The 16,815-nt window shown below is 55.0% G+C and overlaps 3 protein-coding genes and 1 long non-coding RNA gene across 7 annotated transcripts; 2 read left to right on the plus strand and 2 right to left on the minus strand.

The window, feature by feature from the left end:
* Window positions 1–25: 25 nt before the first annotated feature.
* On the minus strand, window positions 26–4,152 carry FIBP (FGF1 intracellular binding protein). The gene is made up of 10 exons (XM_077862463.1): window positions 3,949–4,152; window positions 3,546–3,744; window positions 3,217–3,343; window positions 2,264–2,364; window positions 1,620–1,753; window positions 1,177–1,285; window positions 1,037–1,100; window positions 689–775; window positions 504–601; window positions 26–167 (listed from the first exon to the last, which is right to left on the minus strand). The coding sequence occupies exons 1-10, from the start codon at window positions 4,031–4,033 to the stop codon at window positions 98–100; spliced, it is 1,074 nt and encodes a 357-aa protein (XP_077718589.1). The 5' UTR covers window positions 4,034–4,152; the 3' UTR covers window positions 26–97.
* A 1,720-nt stretch (window positions 4,153–5,872) lies between these two features.
* CCDC85B (coiled-coil domain containing 85B) lies at window positions 5,873–6,887 on the plus strand. The gene has a single exon (XM_077862468.1). The coding sequence runs from the start codon at window positions 6,036–6,038 to the stop codon at window positions 6,642–6,644; it is 609 nt and encodes a 202-aa protein (XP_077718594.1). The 5' UTR covers window positions 5,873–6,035; the 3' UTR covers window positions 6,645–6,887.
* Window positions 6,888–7,490: 603 nt separating this feature from the next.
* On the minus strand, window positions 7,491–15,175 carry FOSL1 (FOS like 1, AP-1 transcription factor subunit). 4 transcript variants are annotated; one of them, XM_077862467.1, is made up of 7 exons: window positions 14,959–15,174; window positions 14,196–14,283; window positions 13,488–14,128; window positions 12,353–12,380; window positions 11,282–11,479; window positions 8,991–9,098; window positions 7,491–8,562 (listed from the first exon to the last, which is right to left on the minus strand). In XM_077862467.1, the coding sequence occupies exons 5-7, from the start codon at window positions 11,420–11,422 to the stop codon at window positions 8,152–8,154; spliced, it is 660 nt and encodes a 219-aa protein (XP_077718593.1). In that variant the 5' UTR covers window positions 11,423–11,479; window positions 12,353–12,380; window positions 13,488–14,128; window positions 14,196–14,283; window positions 14,959–15,174; the 3' UTR covers window positions 7,491–8,151. The 4 variants fall into 4 exon arrangements, with proteins under 4 accessions (XP_077718593.1, XP_077718590.1, XP_077718591.1 ...); XM_077862464.1 differs by lacking the exon at window positions 12,353–12,380; XM_077862466.1 differs by lacking the exon at window positions 12,353–12,380 and having other exon boundaries at window positions 8,165–8,562; window positions 8,977–9,098; window positions 14,959–15,175.
* Window positions 8,649–14,158, plus strand: LOC144292335 (uncharacterized). Its single transcript, XR_013359779.1, has 2 exons — window positions 8,649–13,089; window positions 13,188–14,158. It is a non-coding gene; the product is annotated as an uncharacterized LOC144292335 (long non-coding RNA).
* Window positions 15,176–16,815: the final 1,640 nt, after the last annotated feature.

A 16,815-nucleotide genomic window follows, 5' to 3' on the forward strand; every position in this document is an offset into this window, starting at 1 on the left:
AGAGACAGATTCGTGGGCTCCTGTGTGTCCGTGCACAGGTTCCTCCAAAGTCACAGCAGCTTTATTGTCAATGTGGGTAGGGTGGCGGGAGCAGACCTCAATCATGATAGAGGCGCAAGAGGCAGCCACGGAGGGTGCCCATGTAGCGGTCCCAGAGGGCCTGGTGCCTGCAACAGAAAGTGACAGCAACCATTGCCTAAATTTTCACCACATCATACACACTACTCTAAGAGCTTCATATACCAAGGCTGCTTCACTCCTTACACTGTTCTTATGATCATTATCACCATTATCATCCGGTTCTACAGGGGAAACTAAGGTGTGAAGAGGTTCAGGAACCTATCCAAGGTCAGGTCACAGCCTCTAATGGGGGTGGGGGACACACAGAGAGACTCCCCCCACCAGGGTACAACGGAGAACCCAGAGTTTGCAGGAGGGCTAGGCTCTGGCAGGAGACTGGCTACAGCAAGGCCAAGCTGCAGGGGAAGCCTGGGATCTCTCACCGGAAGCCATCTAGGGAGTGGACAGATGCTGAATACTGATTCAAGAAGAGCCGCACATCATTCAGTGGCCAGTGGTCAGAACGGCAGGGTTCCACGAACTGTGGGCCCAAGGAAACATCTAGCACTGGTACAGCCCAGGGACGGGCTGGGTTGGGGATCAGAGGGCAATGGGCAGGCCAGCTCACCTTCTCCACAAGGTCCACAAACAGGTCTCGGACATCCTTATTGTGGGTCAGCTTGGCAGCCACATTCACCAGCCCCCGGGACAGGTTCTATGAAGCAGAGAGCCTGCAAGGTCTGTCTTCTGTCCCAGAGGCTAGAGGCTGAGCCCAGGGGCTGCAAGAGGGGCAGGCCCTTCCCCAGATCTATCCACCTCCCTCAATCAAATAGCTCCCCAATGTTCCTCCAGCAGGTGGGTAGGAGCAACAGGGCTACCTGCTGGTCAATCCCCAGCATGAGCAAAGGTGACCAGTGGGGACAATGCAGGGAGGGTGAAGATGCCCAAGGGACAGAGGCTGGATTGGATCACAGACCTTGAAGTTGGCTTCCATTTCCGAGAAGACACCAAGCTTTCCCCGAAGAGCAGTACACACCAGGCTACAGGGAGACAGGGTAAGCCCAGAGGTGCCTGGGCCCCGACTCAGGCCCCATCCTGTGGCCTCCCCAGGATCACCTCTTGTGCAGGTCCAGAAGGTCCTTGTCAGCCACAAGCATTTTGAGCTCCTTCAAGTCCTGGAGAAACTCCTTGTCTAGATCCACGTCCATGTCATCCACTTGGGAGTCTGGGGGAGGCCCAGCAAGGTAATTGGGGTGGGGTAAAAACCCCTCCAGTGATATCCGGAGCCTTACACACCCACCACCTCAACAAACCCCCACAAGACAGACAAGGAAGTATCAGAAAGGTGAAGTGACACCTCAGGCCACAGACCAGCAGCAGGTCCTTTGTGCACAGACAAGCTGGGTGTGGGACACTGGGTTATGAGCAGTGGCGGCTGTGTTGTGGGCACTGAAGAAAGGATGCCCGAAAATGGGGCCCGCAGGATAAAGTGCTGGTGGGGAACCAGGCTCTGAGAGCGTGGAGAGGCATCCGGGCACCTGGGTGAGTGGGGGCCTCACCGACGGCTCCGAGGGTCCAGTTCTGGATCATGAGCTCAGCACAGAAGGCAAAGTCTCCAAAGCTCAGATACTGCAGTTTTTTCTTCCCTGTCTCGAAGCGGTTGTTGGCAAAGAAGACAATGGCTGCGTAGTCCCTGCAGGAAGGGGAAAGTGGGCCTGTCAGGGTTTCAAATTCCTTTTTAGCAAGCAGCTTGCACCTGCGACATTGGCCAGACATCTGACTTCTGGCCTGTCTCTGCCCCAGCTCACTACATGACATGCTTCAGGCCACTTTTCTCTGGGCCTCCTTGTTTGTGTACAGAGGTTTCAGCCCAGGTCTCCTAAGGGGTACAGAAGAAGACCTGAGGATAACAGTTACCATTTACTGAGCACTTCCTAAGCCCGAGGGGTTATACCATGTGTGGCATCTCACAACAGTTCCATTTATGTGTGGCATCTCACAACAGTTCCATTGGTAAATGGAACCTGGGATCTGAAGCCAGGCCAGCTTGATCCAAAGTGCAGGCCAGGCGTAGGATAGCCATCCCCCCAATGCAGCAGGGAGGTCAAGTGGGTTGGGGTGGGGAAGGTGGTCCTGCTTCACAGCCCAAGGAAGGAGGGTGCAGGAAGGGGAGATGGCTGGCTCCTTGCCCGACCCCCCTCACCTGGCCAACCGGTCAGACAGGAGGAAGTGTTGCTGAATGTTATCCACCAGGGAACCCCGCATTTCCTCCACCACCTTGAAGACTCGCTTAAAGTTGTCAAACTGTAGGGCAGTTAGGGGAGGAGGGAGGACTGGTCAGAGATTGGTCATCCAATAAACTGATTATTAAACATCCCTCCCTTACCTAGCCATCTATCCAGTCAACAGACTTAGCATGTGGTATTCTTCGATAAACTATTAACTGTTAATACCTGTTACCAATTCAACCATTTTGTCTTGGATAAATGTTTACTCATTTCTATCTCTGAATTCCCCTATTTTAGCATCATGCTCTCCAGTTCTTCGCGAACTTGTGCTGAAACTGATCCTCCTGGCTAAGGTCCAGGAAGTAAAAAATGAGCAAATGCTAAACTGTAAAGAGAGAGTGCACAAAAGACACAGAAAAAATACTATAGGCCCAGAAGGGTTACTTCTTCTTGGGCCACCAGAAAGGTTTGCGTAGAAGGTGGCATCTGGCTCCCTGCTTTGTATTTCAAGGGGTAGATAAGGCCAAGAATAGTACCCTCCAGGGAAGAGTAGCTGGAGCAAAAAGAAAGGCAGGGGCGCTGGAGAAATATAAGCTGAGAAAGGCTGGCAGAGACCAGACCATGGAGGAGTATGAAGGTCAAGGCCAAGGAATGTGGCTACTATCCAGGATGGAGTGGAAGAGCCAATTAAAGTTTCTGAGGAGGGAAAAGCTATGGTCAGATCTGAGCTTCTGAAAGAGTAGCTCCCACAGGAGAGTAGGAGATGCTTTGGAGGAGCAAAAGAAGGGACAGGAGACTGGGTATGAAGCCCCTCCCACAATCAGAGGTGAGGGAGGAGAATGGAGCTGGGGCAGTGACCAAAGGGATGGAGTGAAGGGGCAGACTGGACATGGGATGTTGCATTGGGGAGCAGGGGTGCAGTGCCCACTTGTCTCCGGCAGCTCTTGAGGGTGATGCCTGTTTTGGTGCTGATGTCATCCAGGTCTTTCTTGGTGCCCTTGGACAGCTTCTTGCCCAGGACCTCCCGCACAAAGGCCTCGTCAAAGGCATAGTACCTGCGTGGAGGCAGAGGACACCACTGACTTTCCACATAGGAGGGGAAAGGGGGTCCGGCAGGGCCCAGGTTTGGTCCCTCCTGAGACCATCTCAGTTGAGAAGGTCTCAACTTTCTTAGACCCTGTGTAAGTCCCATCCCATCCCGGGCCTCAGTTTCGGCCTGCAAAATGGGTATATGGTCAGTTCGGTTGGCATCCCCACCTCTCAATGAGCAGCGCCTGCCGAGAGGGCGGGATCTGGAAGATTAGCTGGTGCAACAGCTTGGGCGGTGCGTGCAGCAGGCGCTCGAGCATGTGGAAAGTTCGGTAGTGGTCCATGGTGTCGCTCTGCAGCACCGCTGCCGTGGCGCCTGTCTGCTCCAGGATTCCCGAGCGCACCCTCAGGGCCACTGCGTCACTTACTGGGGAGTGGGCGATAGCGTTAGGCCCCGCTCCGCGAACCCACAGGCCCTCCGGGGATCCCAAGTCCAACTCCAAGTCCAACTCCTAAACATCCCTCACTCCCCCTGCCCAGTTCCCCACAGGACGGAATTCCCGGCCCCGCTCCGTCTCCCATCCCAAACAATCGCTCTTCTAACCCGCTCCGCAGACGGCCCCCCACACACCCGAGTAACCATCCAGCCAGAGGCGATACACGTCCTCGTCGATGAGGGTCGTGTTCCCCACGAAGATGTCCAGCTCGCTGGTCATGGCGACGCCCGGACCCGGGCGCAGCTGCAGCGCCCCAGCCGGAGCGAGCACTCCCCGGGTCCGGCGCGCCGCCGGCAGGCTACTTCCGGGAGCGCGGGGCTTCGGCTCCCGGCACCCGGAGCCAGAGAAGGACCACTTCCGGGACAGAGAGGGTGGGGCAGAAGCGGCGGCGGCGGAGTAGCCCCTCCTCCCAGCGGGAGGGGCAGCCCCCGGGTCCCCGCCCCCTGTCCTCACCCCCGCTCGTCTCCTGGCGGGGCTTGCCGGAAGGCGCAGGGGAGTCGAGGCCAACAGCTAGTGGCCCCAGCGCCGGCCACCTTCCCCCATCTCCCCCTTTCTCTGCCCTTTTCTGGGCCTCCCTACTTTGACTTGTGTCTTAAATGTAGGAGTTTCACAGATCTCTGTCCTGAATCTTTTCTCTGCAGAAAGTGTGTCTGACCTAATGTCCAAGGGCCATTGGTTTTAACCCTCGTCGCCGCCATCCCAGCCCGCCCCGCACTAATGACTTCTCTTACTCGGAGCTCGGAGCTCTGCCTGGGAAGTCCACATCAGGAGGGCTGCCGAGCTGCTTGTTTTTCTACGCTGTTTCCCTACAGGCCCCTCAAAAGCTAGACAGCCTTTTTTCCAATCTGTTTCTTTCCTTCGTTCCTATCTCAGTGATAGTCCCAACATTTACCCAGTTCTCATGCCAGAACCCTGGGTTTTCTCCCAGAGTCCTCTTTCCTCACATTCAGTTCTGCTGATTTGCTTCCTGAGTATTTCTAGGTTTCGTCCTCTCCACCCCTACGGGCACTGTTCCAGCCCAGTCCTGCATGGCTCTACCTTGCCCATTGACACAGTGTTTTTTACTAATCTCCCTGCCTACATCTCTTCCCCTTGGTGCATCCCACACAGAACAGCCTGAATAATTTTTTTAATGTATATTTTAAAATGTTACTCCCCTGCTTAAAATCCTACTTGCCTGTGGCAACGTTCCTGCCAACTACCTTTGTGGCTTCTCTCCCTCAGGTTACCATTTTCTCCACACACCCATCTTTTGAAAACAATGAGCTACTCTCAGGGTTCCTAAAGCAGCTAGGCCCCCAGGGTGTTTCACCACGCTATTCCTGCTTGCTGAAATAGCTCTTTACTCATCAAAGTCCTATACATCTTTCAGGGCCCCTCAGATTACCACCTCTTCGGGGAAACCTTTCTGGACCATGTCTCTCCCCGCGTTTACTTCTTGTTTAACACAGCCTGTCTCCCCCACTAAATTATGACCTCTTTGAGGACAGGATCAGAATCTTAGTCAAGTTTATTTCTGCCCGAGCTTTGCACACAGTAAAAGTTTATTGAATAAATGAATCCCTGTATGTGCCTCCCCACCCTCCGCCCCCACCCTGGACAGGAAACCATCCTTAAGAGGGTAGCCTGATGGTGAGCCAGGCACGTTTGGACTCCGGATTCCGAAGAGCTGGAAGTGATGTTCAATGAGCCGGGACTCTCGAGCATGAATTAAGCTAGAAAAGTTGGAGACGAGACCCCTCTGGGTTCCGTCAGGGGTGGGCTTGAGAGTCGGTGGCCGACACCGGAGTCTAAGTTCTCAGAAAGAGTCGAGAGGCCTAGGCTAGAGCGTGAGGAAATTTGGAACTGGGAAGTACGAAGCGCCTAGTTTAGGGTTACCTGTCGCGGAGGGTGGTGGCGCTGGGACCCAGCGTATGGAAGGGTCACTCCTGGGTCTGGAGTGGGCGGGGAAGGGGCTCGCTCCTTCTCTGTGTTCCGTGCTCAAGCCCCGCCCCTTTCAGGGGAGCCTTCTCTGGATTGGCTGTCGTTCCTTAACGTCATACGGCCCCGCCCCAGCGCGCGCCCCGCCGCGTGCCCACGCCCGGGCGGCTGCTGCAGCCTACGCTACCCCGCCACAGCCTGCCGCCCGCGGAGCCGGAGCCCGACCCCGAGCGCGCAGAGCTCGACGTGGGCTCCTGGGCCGCGGCGGCGGACAGGCGATGCTCCAGAGGCCTGAGCAGCCATGGAGGCCGAGGCGGGCGGCCTGGAGGAGCTGACGGACGAGGAGATGGCGGCGCTAGGCAAGGAAGAGCTGGTGCGGCGCCTGCGGCGGGAGGAGGCGGCACGCCTGGCGGCTCTGGTGCAGCGCGGCCGCCTCATGCAGGAGGTGAATCGGCAGCTGCAGGGTCACCTGGGCGAGATCCGCGAGCTCAAGCAGCTCAACCGGCGCTTACAGGCGGAGAACCGCGAGCTGCGCGACCTCTGCTGCTTCCTGGACTCGGAGCGCCAGCGCGGGCGGCGCGCCGCGCGCCAGTGGCAGCTCTTCGGGACCCAAGCATCCCGAGCCGTGCGCGAGGACTTGGGCGGTTGTTGGCAGAAGCTGGCCGAGCTGGAGGGCCGCCAGGAGGAGCTGCTGCGGGAGAACCTGGCGCTTAAGGAGCTCTGCCTGGCTCTGGGTGAGGAGTGGGGCCCCCGGGGCGGCCCCGGCGGCGCTGGCGGCTCAAGCTCCGGGCCGACACCCGAGCTCGCCTTGCCCCCCTGCGGGCCCCGCGACCTGGGCGATGGAAGCTCCAGCACCGGCAGCGTGGGCAGTCCAGATCAGTTGCCCCTGGCCTGCTCCCCGGATGACTGAGGCTCATCTTCCTTCACGTCGACGCCCGACCAGACTGCTTCCCAAGCGCCGGGACTGCGGTGGACCTCCGGACCCGGACGCCGTCCCGCCTGTGCACGAGGGGCCGCTGGCACGGATTTGGAAACTCTGGCACCGAGGAGGGCCCATTGCTTTCTCTTGGTGGGGCAGCAGGGAGACTGGAGGCTGGAGCGGAGGGACGTGCTGGGAGCGGGGTGGGGGCTAATAAACTGGAACGGAAGCAGAGCCCCTGGCCTGGGCTGCGTCTGTTTGGGACTCCCCGGGGTGGGACGAGGGCGGGGACGTTGAGACGGGGTACCATTACCGTCCGGAGGGGCTGCAGAACTAAGGTGGCTGACTCCCCCACTCCCTCAAGCCTGGGGCAGGATGTGGGACCGTGGTAAGCCCCTAGCTCCCCCCATTAGACCTCCGGAGGGGCCGTAATCCGGCCCCTGAAGTGGCTCCAGCTCCCTTCCCGGCTCCTTCCTGTCCAAGACAATGGGGCAGGAAGCAGGTGTTGGGGGCCTAGAACCCACTCAGCGGCCTCCCCCGAGGCTGAAAAGGGCATAAGAGCGCCCTCCTGTGGCCCACGCAGGCGAGCTGTGGGCCCCCATCAGGAGAAAGACAGATAATCCTTTTAATTTGCACCCAGCAGCACTCCATTCCTCCTTTCAATCCTGGAGATGAGGCATAGCAGATGTAACAATTCCTCAGATAAGACAACTGAGGTCCAGATATCAAATAATTTTCCAAAGTCATGCAGTAAGTCTGTAGAACTGAGACCGGAGCCTAGGGCGTCTGGTTCGAAATGTTCTCCCTTTTGCTTCTGGGTTCAGTGAGACCAGGACAGAGCTTCGAGCCTTTTATTCCATTTTGGCAGGTTTGTATAAAAATACTCTCTGTAGGAAAATAAATAGCAGCTGCCTTCGTTTTGGAGGCTTGGATTCCCTGGAGCTAAAGTCTTCTCAGAGCTGGGGAGGGGGGGGTGCAGTTCAGCTCATCACAGAAGCCTCTGGCACTCTCCTACCATTCAGGAGGGGCCAGCAGAATGCCCTGGTTCAATCACTTGGTGCTGCTGGCAGTGTGGGGCTGGGCGAGTTAGTGTTCTAGGCTGGTAGAATACCACCTTCTGTCAGAGTAGGATTGGGTGGATCACAGGAAGAGGGTGATGAAGACTATAGGTGTGGTGGTCTGAAGGGGGTTAGGGCTCTAGAGGACTCCGAGGGATCTACAAAGTCCTTTTTGGTTGCCAGGAGTTTTCTCGCACAAATGGGAAATATTTTGTCTCTGATTTAGTGCAAATTGTGCTAAAGAAGCCAGCTCTGGAAAAACAGTGGGCAGTTACATGACCCCAAGCTGGCTCTACTAGGAAGCAAAATATGCTCAGTGTCATCTGGAGGAATGGAGAAGAACCTGAAGAGGGCATGGGATTATGGTCCAGACCAGCTGGACCAATGGGTGGGGAGACATTGGCTAGAGTGGCATCCCCAGGTACCGGGGCTGAGGTGCCTCATAAGGCAAGGAGGGTGGGGGAGCCGAGAGGGTCAGAGGATGGGTCCCCGCTGCTGCTGCTGCTCCTGCGATGGGCTGAGGCACAGGGCTCAGGGGTGCTAGGGTAAGTGAAGACCGGACTAGGGGTGAAAGGAGTCAGGGAGGGTGTGGTCATGAGTGTGGGGGTGTGCAATGCTTCGGGTTCAAGCACAGGCCCCGAGGAAAGAGAGATACAAGGTACAGGGCCGGAGGTGGCTGGTGGGCTGCTAGGACCGCCCGCGCCGCCAGTGTCGCTCTCCGTGGCCCGTTCCGGGATTTTGCAGATGGGGCGGTGGGCTTCAAGCACGAGCTCCAGGCGCTCCTTCTGCTTCTGCAGCTCCTCAATCTCTCGCTGCAGACCGGATTTCTCGTCTTCCAGTTTGTCGGTCTCCTGCAGGGGGTTAGGAGAGGAGTTAGAAGATGAGGGCTGAGTACCGCGTAGCCTCAGGAGGTGGTGGTAATTGGGGGAGTGGGAGTGGGGGTGGGGGGGGTCTCCAGCGAGTCTGGACTACAACTCCCATGAGCCCTTGGAAGAAAATGGGCACGACTCCCTTCGGGCCCGGGAGCATCTTCGAAGGAGATTGTCCGCGGAAGCTTTGACTCTCCCCTGCTTTTCTGGGAGTGAGACGCGCGGTAACTAATTTCTAATCGCATTTTTCTCGTCGTTTTCTCCGAAGGACTGCTCCTCCAGCGGGGACGGGGGGAAGGGGACTTAATATACCGGCGCCCCTCTGGGGCCCTGCAAGCTCAGGGGAGCCGCGCCCGTCTGAGGTTCGGTGGGCCGCGGCCTGGACACCCTCCGCACCGGTGGGTGCTCACCGCCTGCAGGAAGTCGGTCAGTTCCTTCCTCCGGTTCCTGCACTTGGCCGCGGCCAGCTTGTTCCGCTCGCGCCTCACTCGACGGCGCTCCTCCTCCTCGGGGCTGATCTGGACGGGTAGAGGGAATAGTGAGGTAGACCCTGGCCTCTGGTTGCCCGGCACTCGCCGTGTGCAGCGGCCCAGTGCTAGGACCCTGCGGTGGGCATGGCCGTGCGGGGACCCGCGAGCCTGCGCTTCAGGGATCACAGCGCCGCGACTGGTTCTCCGCACTCACGCTTTAGTAAGATTGAATTAATCAGATTTCTTCCTCCTCGCACCCAGCTTTGCCTCCTTTGGTTCCTCTTTCAGAAGCAAACCCCCCCCCCCCATCACCACCACACTCTCCGTAAACCTTTACCCCCCTCATCTCTCAGGACTCAACCAAGATACCCCCACTCTTACAGGGAGCCTCCTCTCGTTGCCCAGCCAGAAGCAGCCTTTATTACTCTGAGCCTCTGGGACCCAGCTGCTCTTTCTCGAAGGACCCTCATTCTCCACCCCCCCCTTAAAAAAAAAAAGATTTTATTTGTTCATGAGACACTCACAGAGAGTCAGAGACATAGAGACATAGGCTCCCCGCGGGGCGCCTGATGCGGAACTCAATCCCAGGACCCTGGGATCACCAGCAAGCCAAAGGCAGACACTCAACCACTGAGCCACCCAAGTGTCCTCTTCCCCAGGGGTTTGTAAGCACTAAGAGGAGTTAATGAGTGTTGCTGCTGAGTACGTTTTTTATTTTTTAAATTTTATTTATTTATTTATTTATTTATTTAGTAAGTTGTTTTTTATTAGGAACCTATTACATGCCGGCTAAGAGCTTTACACAGATTATTTACCCAACTTTCCATATAAGGAACTGAAGCCCAGAGAGGATAGATAACTCCTTTATGGTCCCAGAGCAGAAATTAAAATCCACTCACTCTATTCAATATTGAGAGGCCTGCTGATGGGGACCAGCCCCCCACAAAGAACCCTACTTAGAGCTCATAGCCCCTGTCTAGGAGTCCCAGAAACAAATAGCCACCCTCAGGTCAGGGCTAAAGAAGTCCAGGAGCCTGCCTCTGGGACCTCACAGCATGGTCCTCTTCTGCAGTTGGTCACACTGCCAATCCTGCTGTTTCTGGGAAAGCCACTCCTGTGTAACTGTTCATCTTTGCAAGATCCTGACTTCTCATCTACCCTGCTGTCAGGGCAAGCTCCTTAATGAGTAAGTCTCACTCCAGTACAGTCTCATAAACCAAAATGAAAGAGGAGCAACTCCCTTAAAGACCCTCTATCTCTTATTTATGTTGGTAAAGATTTTTTTTTTTTTTTTTTTTTTTTTTTTTAGTGTGAAGGCAGGAGCCCTGGTTGGGGAGTCAAGAGTTCCCAACTCACTCTGCTTCGAGCCTCTGTTAGCTCTGGATGAGATAGTGTGGCTTGATGGTTAGGATCTCACTTTAGAATTGAAAAGACCTGTCTCATTACTCACTACTTGTGTAATCTGGGCAAGTGACTACCTCTGTGCCTTCATTTCCCAGCTGTAAAGTGGAGAAAACCAGAGTGCATCCCTAGAGGCTATTTGTAAAGATTAAATGAGATAGGGAAACAGCCCCAGAGAGTAGCTACAGGGAACCCTCCCCTTTCTGTTCCCTCCCAGCACATAGACAGCATACATCTCAGCAGGGAGACCCTCTACCATCCATCCACCTTTCCACATGTACACCTTACACATTCTCACGTCCACCTCCATTCTTGTTCCTGCCATCCTCTCTCCCTGAAATGTCTTTTCTTTCATCTCTATCTATGAAGATCCTACCCATCCTTCTGGGCTAATATACCTCCAGCTTCAGAAAGCTTTCCCTAGCCTAGAATCACCTCTTGCCCTCTGGATCACCCCAAGGGCTCCTATTACTCTCAGCTTTGGCCAGGAGTCATCAGTGGCTCTTCTTCCCCAGCACTCCCTTTCTAAGTCTGTTTTTTGTTTGTTTGTTTGTTTGTTTTTTGTTTGTTTGTTTTTTAGATTTTATTTACTTATTCATGAGAAAGAGAGAGAGGCAGAGACACAGGCAGAGGGAGAAGCAGGTTCCATGCAGGGAGCCCAACATGGGACTCGATCATGGGTCTCCAGGATCATGCCCTGGGCTGAAGGCAGTGCTAAACTGCTGAGCCACCCAGGCTGCCTTGCCTGTGTTCTTTTGGCCAAGAACTTGTCCTCTGCACCTCAGCACCCCTATGGGCATCAGAACCAGTGCAATGCCTTTGCTACTTACCTGTTCACAGGGTCGGCGACGTACCCCTGGAGGTGGTCCTAGGACCCGGATGACTCCTGGCCGGGGCTGTGGGGGGCTGTACTGGGGGTAGGTCAGAGGCCTGGGGTAGCTGCTGGGTCCCAGGAAGTGGGGTTGCACCATCCACTGCAGGTCCTGGCTGCCACTCACAGCATTGATGCTTGGCACGAGGTGGAACTTCTGAGGCATAAGAAATGGAAAGCCAAGGATGAAGTCTGTGTAGATTGAGGGGCTTCAACAGGACAGAAGCCACAATTTCATCCACCGTCAATGCAGCTGCTCGTTCCGTATGACCAGAAAGAGCACAACTTGACAGAGAGACTAACTTGGTGACAAATCCCTGCTTGGGAGCTATGTGACTTTGGGCAAGTCTCATAACCTTGCTGTGCCTTCATTTCCCTGTCAGAACTAATACATATAACATATGAATTCCAGGCACTGTCCCAACCACTTTACAAATACTGACTCATAATTTGCACAACAGTGTCTTCATTTTCAGACAGAAAAACAGTTGTCCATAGATCCATAGCCAGTAAGTAGGAAGTGGAGTTTGGCCCTGGCACCTAGGCTCTCAGCTACTCCTGTACTCTGCCTGAGTCCCATCTGCATAGAAAAATTCCAGCTCCTAACTCCAGGGGTGGCTGTGAGAATCCAGTGTGTGACAGTGCCTCGTAAGTGGCAGGTGTCCAATGCACAGAGGCTGTGGTGGCAAGAACCACTGCCCTGGGTTTAGGCTGTCCCAGTTAGCTCTTAGCTCAGCCACTTACTGGCCATGACTCTGGGCAAGTTATTTAACCTCAATGTGCCTGGGTTTCCTTGTTTTTAATACTGGTGTTAAGTGAGGATTATGGCATTTCATTGATGCTAAGAAATGCCTTTTAATAGCTCTAAATCATAGTTGGATTGGCAACTTTAAGAAAATTTAGTGACATAAAACAATGGTGTGGGTTTTCAAATCAATGAATTCTTCGATTCTGTGAAATACAATACGGTTAATGAGGTAGAAACCTCCCCGAACCATGCAAGCTGCACTGTATGTACTCTATGTATTACCTGCCAAGATTTTCTTTCAGCCAGAAATCTGAGGAAAGAGTTGAGATGGGGGATCAGTGTTCCGGGAAGAGAACTGGGTTCAAGCCTTGGGGCTGGGCCCTGGCGCCCAAGCGTCCCGGAAGCGTGCCACAAGCCCAGGCAAGTCCAGGCAGCGGTGTCCCAAGCCCGGCGCTGCGGGCCCAGTGGCCCAGTGACCCCAGTTCCGGGACGAAGGCACCCCTGGCGGCACCTCTCGCTCCCGATGTGGCCCGGGCCAGGGCCGCTCCGGGCCAGGAAGGGAGGGGCGCCCCGGGTGAGTCAGCCACCGTGACTCGGCCGCTGTGACTCGGCAGAACGGACGCCGCTCCTTCCCTCCCCTAGCGACACGTGCGCGCTGCCCCTCGACAGGAAATGGGCACCTGCAACCACCCGAGCCCCCCCAGCCTGCAGCAGGGCGCCGTGCGGTGCCGAGAGGCGGGGGCGCGGGAGCTGCCCGCTGCAAGACCACGCGCACGTCCCGGCATCTCGCAGTCTCCCCTGGCCCCAGCCTGTGAAGGTGTGGAGCACCAGTTTCCCGGAGCCCACCGGGCTGCGCTGCGCCGAGAAGGGGATAGGGCCTTGGCGACAGGGTAGAGAGGGAGAGACAAATGGACACACACTGACTCTCAGGCAGTGCTGAGGATTCCCAGTGTGTGGGAGCCCGCCTGCCGCTGGATCCCGCCTCCCTTCGGTGTGGGGACTTCTCGGCCTCAGCCCAGGTACGGGATCCCGGGAATTTAGTCCGAGATGGATCAGACCCTCTGATCCCGTCCGAGCCGGGACTAATCTCAGACTAAGGGGCGCCCTTCTGACGCAGACAAAACAAAGAAATTAGGCGTGGACGAGAGGAAAGAAAGAAGGTGACAGAGACGGCGGGACAGATGACAGCAGACAGCGAAGGAAAAAGGGGCGAGCGAGAGGAGACGGTCGCAGATCCTGGCTCCAGACGGTGGAGAACGAGCAGCACCCGCGGCCGCGGCCACGGCCACGGCCACTGCCGCGGACCCAGGTCCAGCCCCTACTCGTGCTCCCGGCCCCATCCCAGAGCGTGCGGGAGCTGACCGCGGCGTCCCAGGCGCTGTCCACGCGGGACGCCCAGGCGGCGGGGCGCTCTCACCTGCTGGCCTGAAGTGGGGGTCTGCGCCGGGCCGCCGTACGCACCGCCGGCCCCGGAGCTCGGTCCGGGTTCCCCGAAGTCTCGGAACATGCCCTGGCTGGCTGCTCTGTGGGGTCCGCGTCGGCTGCTTGGGTTCTGACTCACTTGCTCCTCTTTTCTTTTTATGAATGAAAAGTTCTCGGGCTGAACCACTTGGATGGGGGGGAGGAGCGGGCGATTTTCAACGGCGCTGGACACCTCGCGGCTCCACCTCCCCAGACGCACCGCCCTCTGCCAGTGCGCGCTGAACTTCTCTGCGCCTCCCACAGTCCGGTAGCCGCCTTTTCGTAGGGAAGGGGACGGGCCTGGCGTCCCCTACATCAGCGGCAGGTCTGCCCCCTCTGACGTAGTTGCCCATACATGGTGCAATTTCCTCGCCGCGCCCAGGTGGAGCCGAGGATTCCCCCGCGGATTTACGCACCTGCCTGCAGCTGGGCGCCCCGCCGCGTCCCGCCCGCGAGCCCAGACTCTGGGCCGCGGTCCCACTCCCGGGAGCCCATTCACCGCCTGGTCTCGCCTTAGTTTTTGCCTCCTTCAGATGGGGACGAAGTAATTACGCCTTGCAGCACGTGGGAGGTTGGAATGAAGAATGAGGAAAGGGTCTGGAAACAGTAAAGTGGATTATAAATGTGCTTGTTGTGGTTATTCTTTTATTTACTAGATGCTTACTTCATGCTAGGGACCACGCTCTGCCATCCAAGCTTCACAGAGGTGGCGTGAGGTCCTTTTGCCGGCATTGTTTTAAGGTTCAGGCATACTAAAAGTGGACAAATGATAAACTAGGGTTACCAACGGGGTAGTATATTTTAGATGTTTACAATGAGCCGGTTAATGGTTTGAACTACCCACAAATACAAGGCAACCTGATTGTGCTACTCATTATTTAATTTTGGAAGCTGTAACAAGTTTTAGTTCAGAGCCCCTATAAGCAGTAAGAGCCTGCAGTGGGACAAAGTTGTCCTGTGGGCTGATAAATGCCATCTTCTTTAAATACTGCCAAATAAGGCTTGGAAGCCTCATTTGGAGATTATGTCAAAGGTCTGTATGAATGTGAGGCCAGGGCCAAATTTTGACAACCAAGGCCAACCGCCCTGGGGAGTAGTAGGTACTGTCATCATCCCTATTTTACAGTTGGGAAAACTAAGGCTGGGAGATGTTGAAATGAAGTGCCTAATATCACTAAGTGAGTAGCTGAAGGAGGTTGTCAAATAAGGGCTGTGGGTCCAAGCCCAGGCTCAGGCAAGATTTCTCAAAGACCCTCTCAATAACTTTCTCATGGGTGCAGAACATCAGTGCTGAGAGGACAATCCCAAAGCTTCTCTACTTCCTCCCACTCTGCAGATGGGAAAACTAAGGCCCAGCAAGACTAAAGAGCTGCCGATGTCACACAACTATAGAAAGAGAGCTGGGCTCTCCTGCTTTCCACTGCTACCTCCATTTGATCAGCTCCAGTTTTGTCCACAGGGAAGAAAGAGTTCAGGGAAGGAGGGTCCTGGGCTGCCTTCCTTGGGGACTCAGGCCAGGAGTCTGTGGGTGCATTCAGGACTCAGAGACAGGCCAGCTTGGCCCTGGGCTCCCAGTCCCACAGCTACTACCATTTTCTGTGTTTGTGGCCCTGGCTGGGTTAACTTCCCTATGAGTCCCAGTCCCAATGGGAATAATTGGGCCTCCTGCTGACCTCATGGTGTTGCTATAGGATCAAATGAGATCATAAATGTGAAAGTGCTTTGTAAGCTATAAAGTGCTGTGTACTCACAAGGCGGTTACCAGCTTGGTGCCTCTCCCTTGTCCTTGTTCTATTCAATGCCTGTCTTTCTCTAAAAAGAAAAGAAACCAACAGGAGTTTACCAGCATAAGAAAAAGAGATATGAGAGAGAGAGAGAGAGAGAGAGAGAGAGAGAGAGATTTGAGGCAGTGTGATCCATGGAAAAGAATGTGCATGCCAGAATCAGACAACTCTGGGTTCTGAAGTTTGAATTCTGGTTAGGCTGCTTGCCAGCTGTGAGATCTAGATGACACACACAATTTCTCAGAGCCTCTGTGTCCTGTTCTGTAAAATGGAAGCATAAAGGTAATTACATCTCAGGGCTGTTAGAGAATAGAAATAAAATTATATCACATGAAAAAAAAATTATATCACATGTTTAGCCCAGTGGATAGTAAGAACTTGACAAATGGCAAAAATAAATAGACATGTTAGTAAAAACTTCAGAAGTGGGAGCCCTTGGGGTTCTGATCACATGCTAGGGCAATCATGCAGTGCACTCACACTGACTGATGTTCGAACTCTGGCTGAGACGGGTTGAGGTGACAAAGGTGGCCAGATGGTGGCACATGTGAGGACTGACAGGTCAGCCTTGACTGCATATACATGCCAGATCCAGAAACACCACGCTGTCCCACTCCCCCAGCATCCTGGGGCAGTGACTGAGCAGGGGCTCAGGTCTCAAATCTGTGTGTGTGATTACATGGTTCTGAAAGTCCCTTCCTGCTCTAACCGTTGGTGGAGCCACAAGGAGGTCCTTTCAGAGGCAGCACATTCCAAGCTCCTCAATCACTAACTCCTGCTTCGTGGCTGCAGAAACGTTCCTGGTCCCTGACCTCACCAGCTCCCACTCAGGGAGGTCAGGCAAAAATCCCAAGGGATTGCCAAGGGGCCACCATGATTATAGGAGTCTGGAGTCTGAGAAACCAGGGCACTGTCTCTTGGCACCCTGTGTGAGCTTGGTTCAGTCACTTCCCTCTCTGAGCCCCAAAGAATGCCCACTTCTATGGGGCTGCAAGGAGACGATTAGTGAGGCAAAAGGAGATGATGGATGAGTGTGCTTGGCACCCAGCAAGTTCTGTCAATGTCCCCAGGATGTTGGAGGTGATGTTTATGTGTTTCATTTTCCATTCATTTCTTATTTTTTATTTTTTGTTTATTTTTTTATTTTTTTTTAAAGATTTTATTTATTTATTCATGATAGTCACACACACACAGAGAGAGAGAGAGAGAGGCAGAGACACAGGCAGAGGGAGAAGCAGGCTCCATGCACCGGGAGCCCGACGTGGGATTCGATCCCGGGTCTCCAGGATCGCGCCCTGGGCCAAAGGCATGCGCCAAACTGCTGTGCCACCCAGGGATCCCCTTATTTTTTATTTTTAAAATATTTATTTATTTATGTATTTGAGAGAGAGAGAGAGAAATAGAGAGGAGGGGTAGGAGTGGGGCAGAGGGAGCTGGGGAGAAATCCTTAAGCCGACTTCCCACTGAGCGTGGAGCCAGACTTGGGGCTCCATCCTAGGA

Source organism: Canis aureus, chromosome 21 (assembly GCF_053574225.1).
Source record: "Canis aureus isolate CA01 chromosome 21, VMU_Caureus_v.1.0, whole genome shotgun sequence".
Classification (NCBI taxonomy): Eukaryota; Metazoa; Chordata; class Mammalia; order Carnivora; family Canidae; genus Canis; species Canis aureus.

Coding starts and splice junctions, on each gene's coding strand:
- FIBP (XM_077862463.1), bottom strand. CDS start 4,033: ATGACCAGCGAGCTGGACATCTTCGTGGGGAACACGACCCTCATCGAC. Junction 1,754..2,263: donor CTGTCTGACCGGTTGGCCAG/GTGAGGGGGGTC, acceptor CCCTTCCTGCAG/GGACTACGCAGCCATTGTCT. Junction 1,101..1,176: donor CTTCTGGACCTGCACAAGAG/GTGATCCTGGGG, acceptor GTCTCCCTGTAG/CCTGGTGTGTACTGCTCTTC.
- CCDC85B (XM_077862468.1), top strand. CDS start 6,036: ATGGAGGCCGAGGCGGGCGGCCTGGAGGAGCTGACGGACGAGGAGATG.
- FOSL1 (XM_077862465.1), bottom strand. CDS start 13,577: ATGTTCCGAGACTTCGGGGAACCCGGACCGAGCTCCGGGGCCGGCGGT. Junction 11,480..13,487: donor CCCCCACTTCAGGCCAGCAG/GTGAGAGCGCCC, acceptor CTTATGCCTCAG/AAGTTCCACCTCGTGCCAAG. Junction 9,099..11,281: donor GTCGCCGACCCTGTGAACAG/GTAAGTAGCAAA, acceptor CTACCCGTCCAG/ATCAGCCCCGAGGAGGAGGA.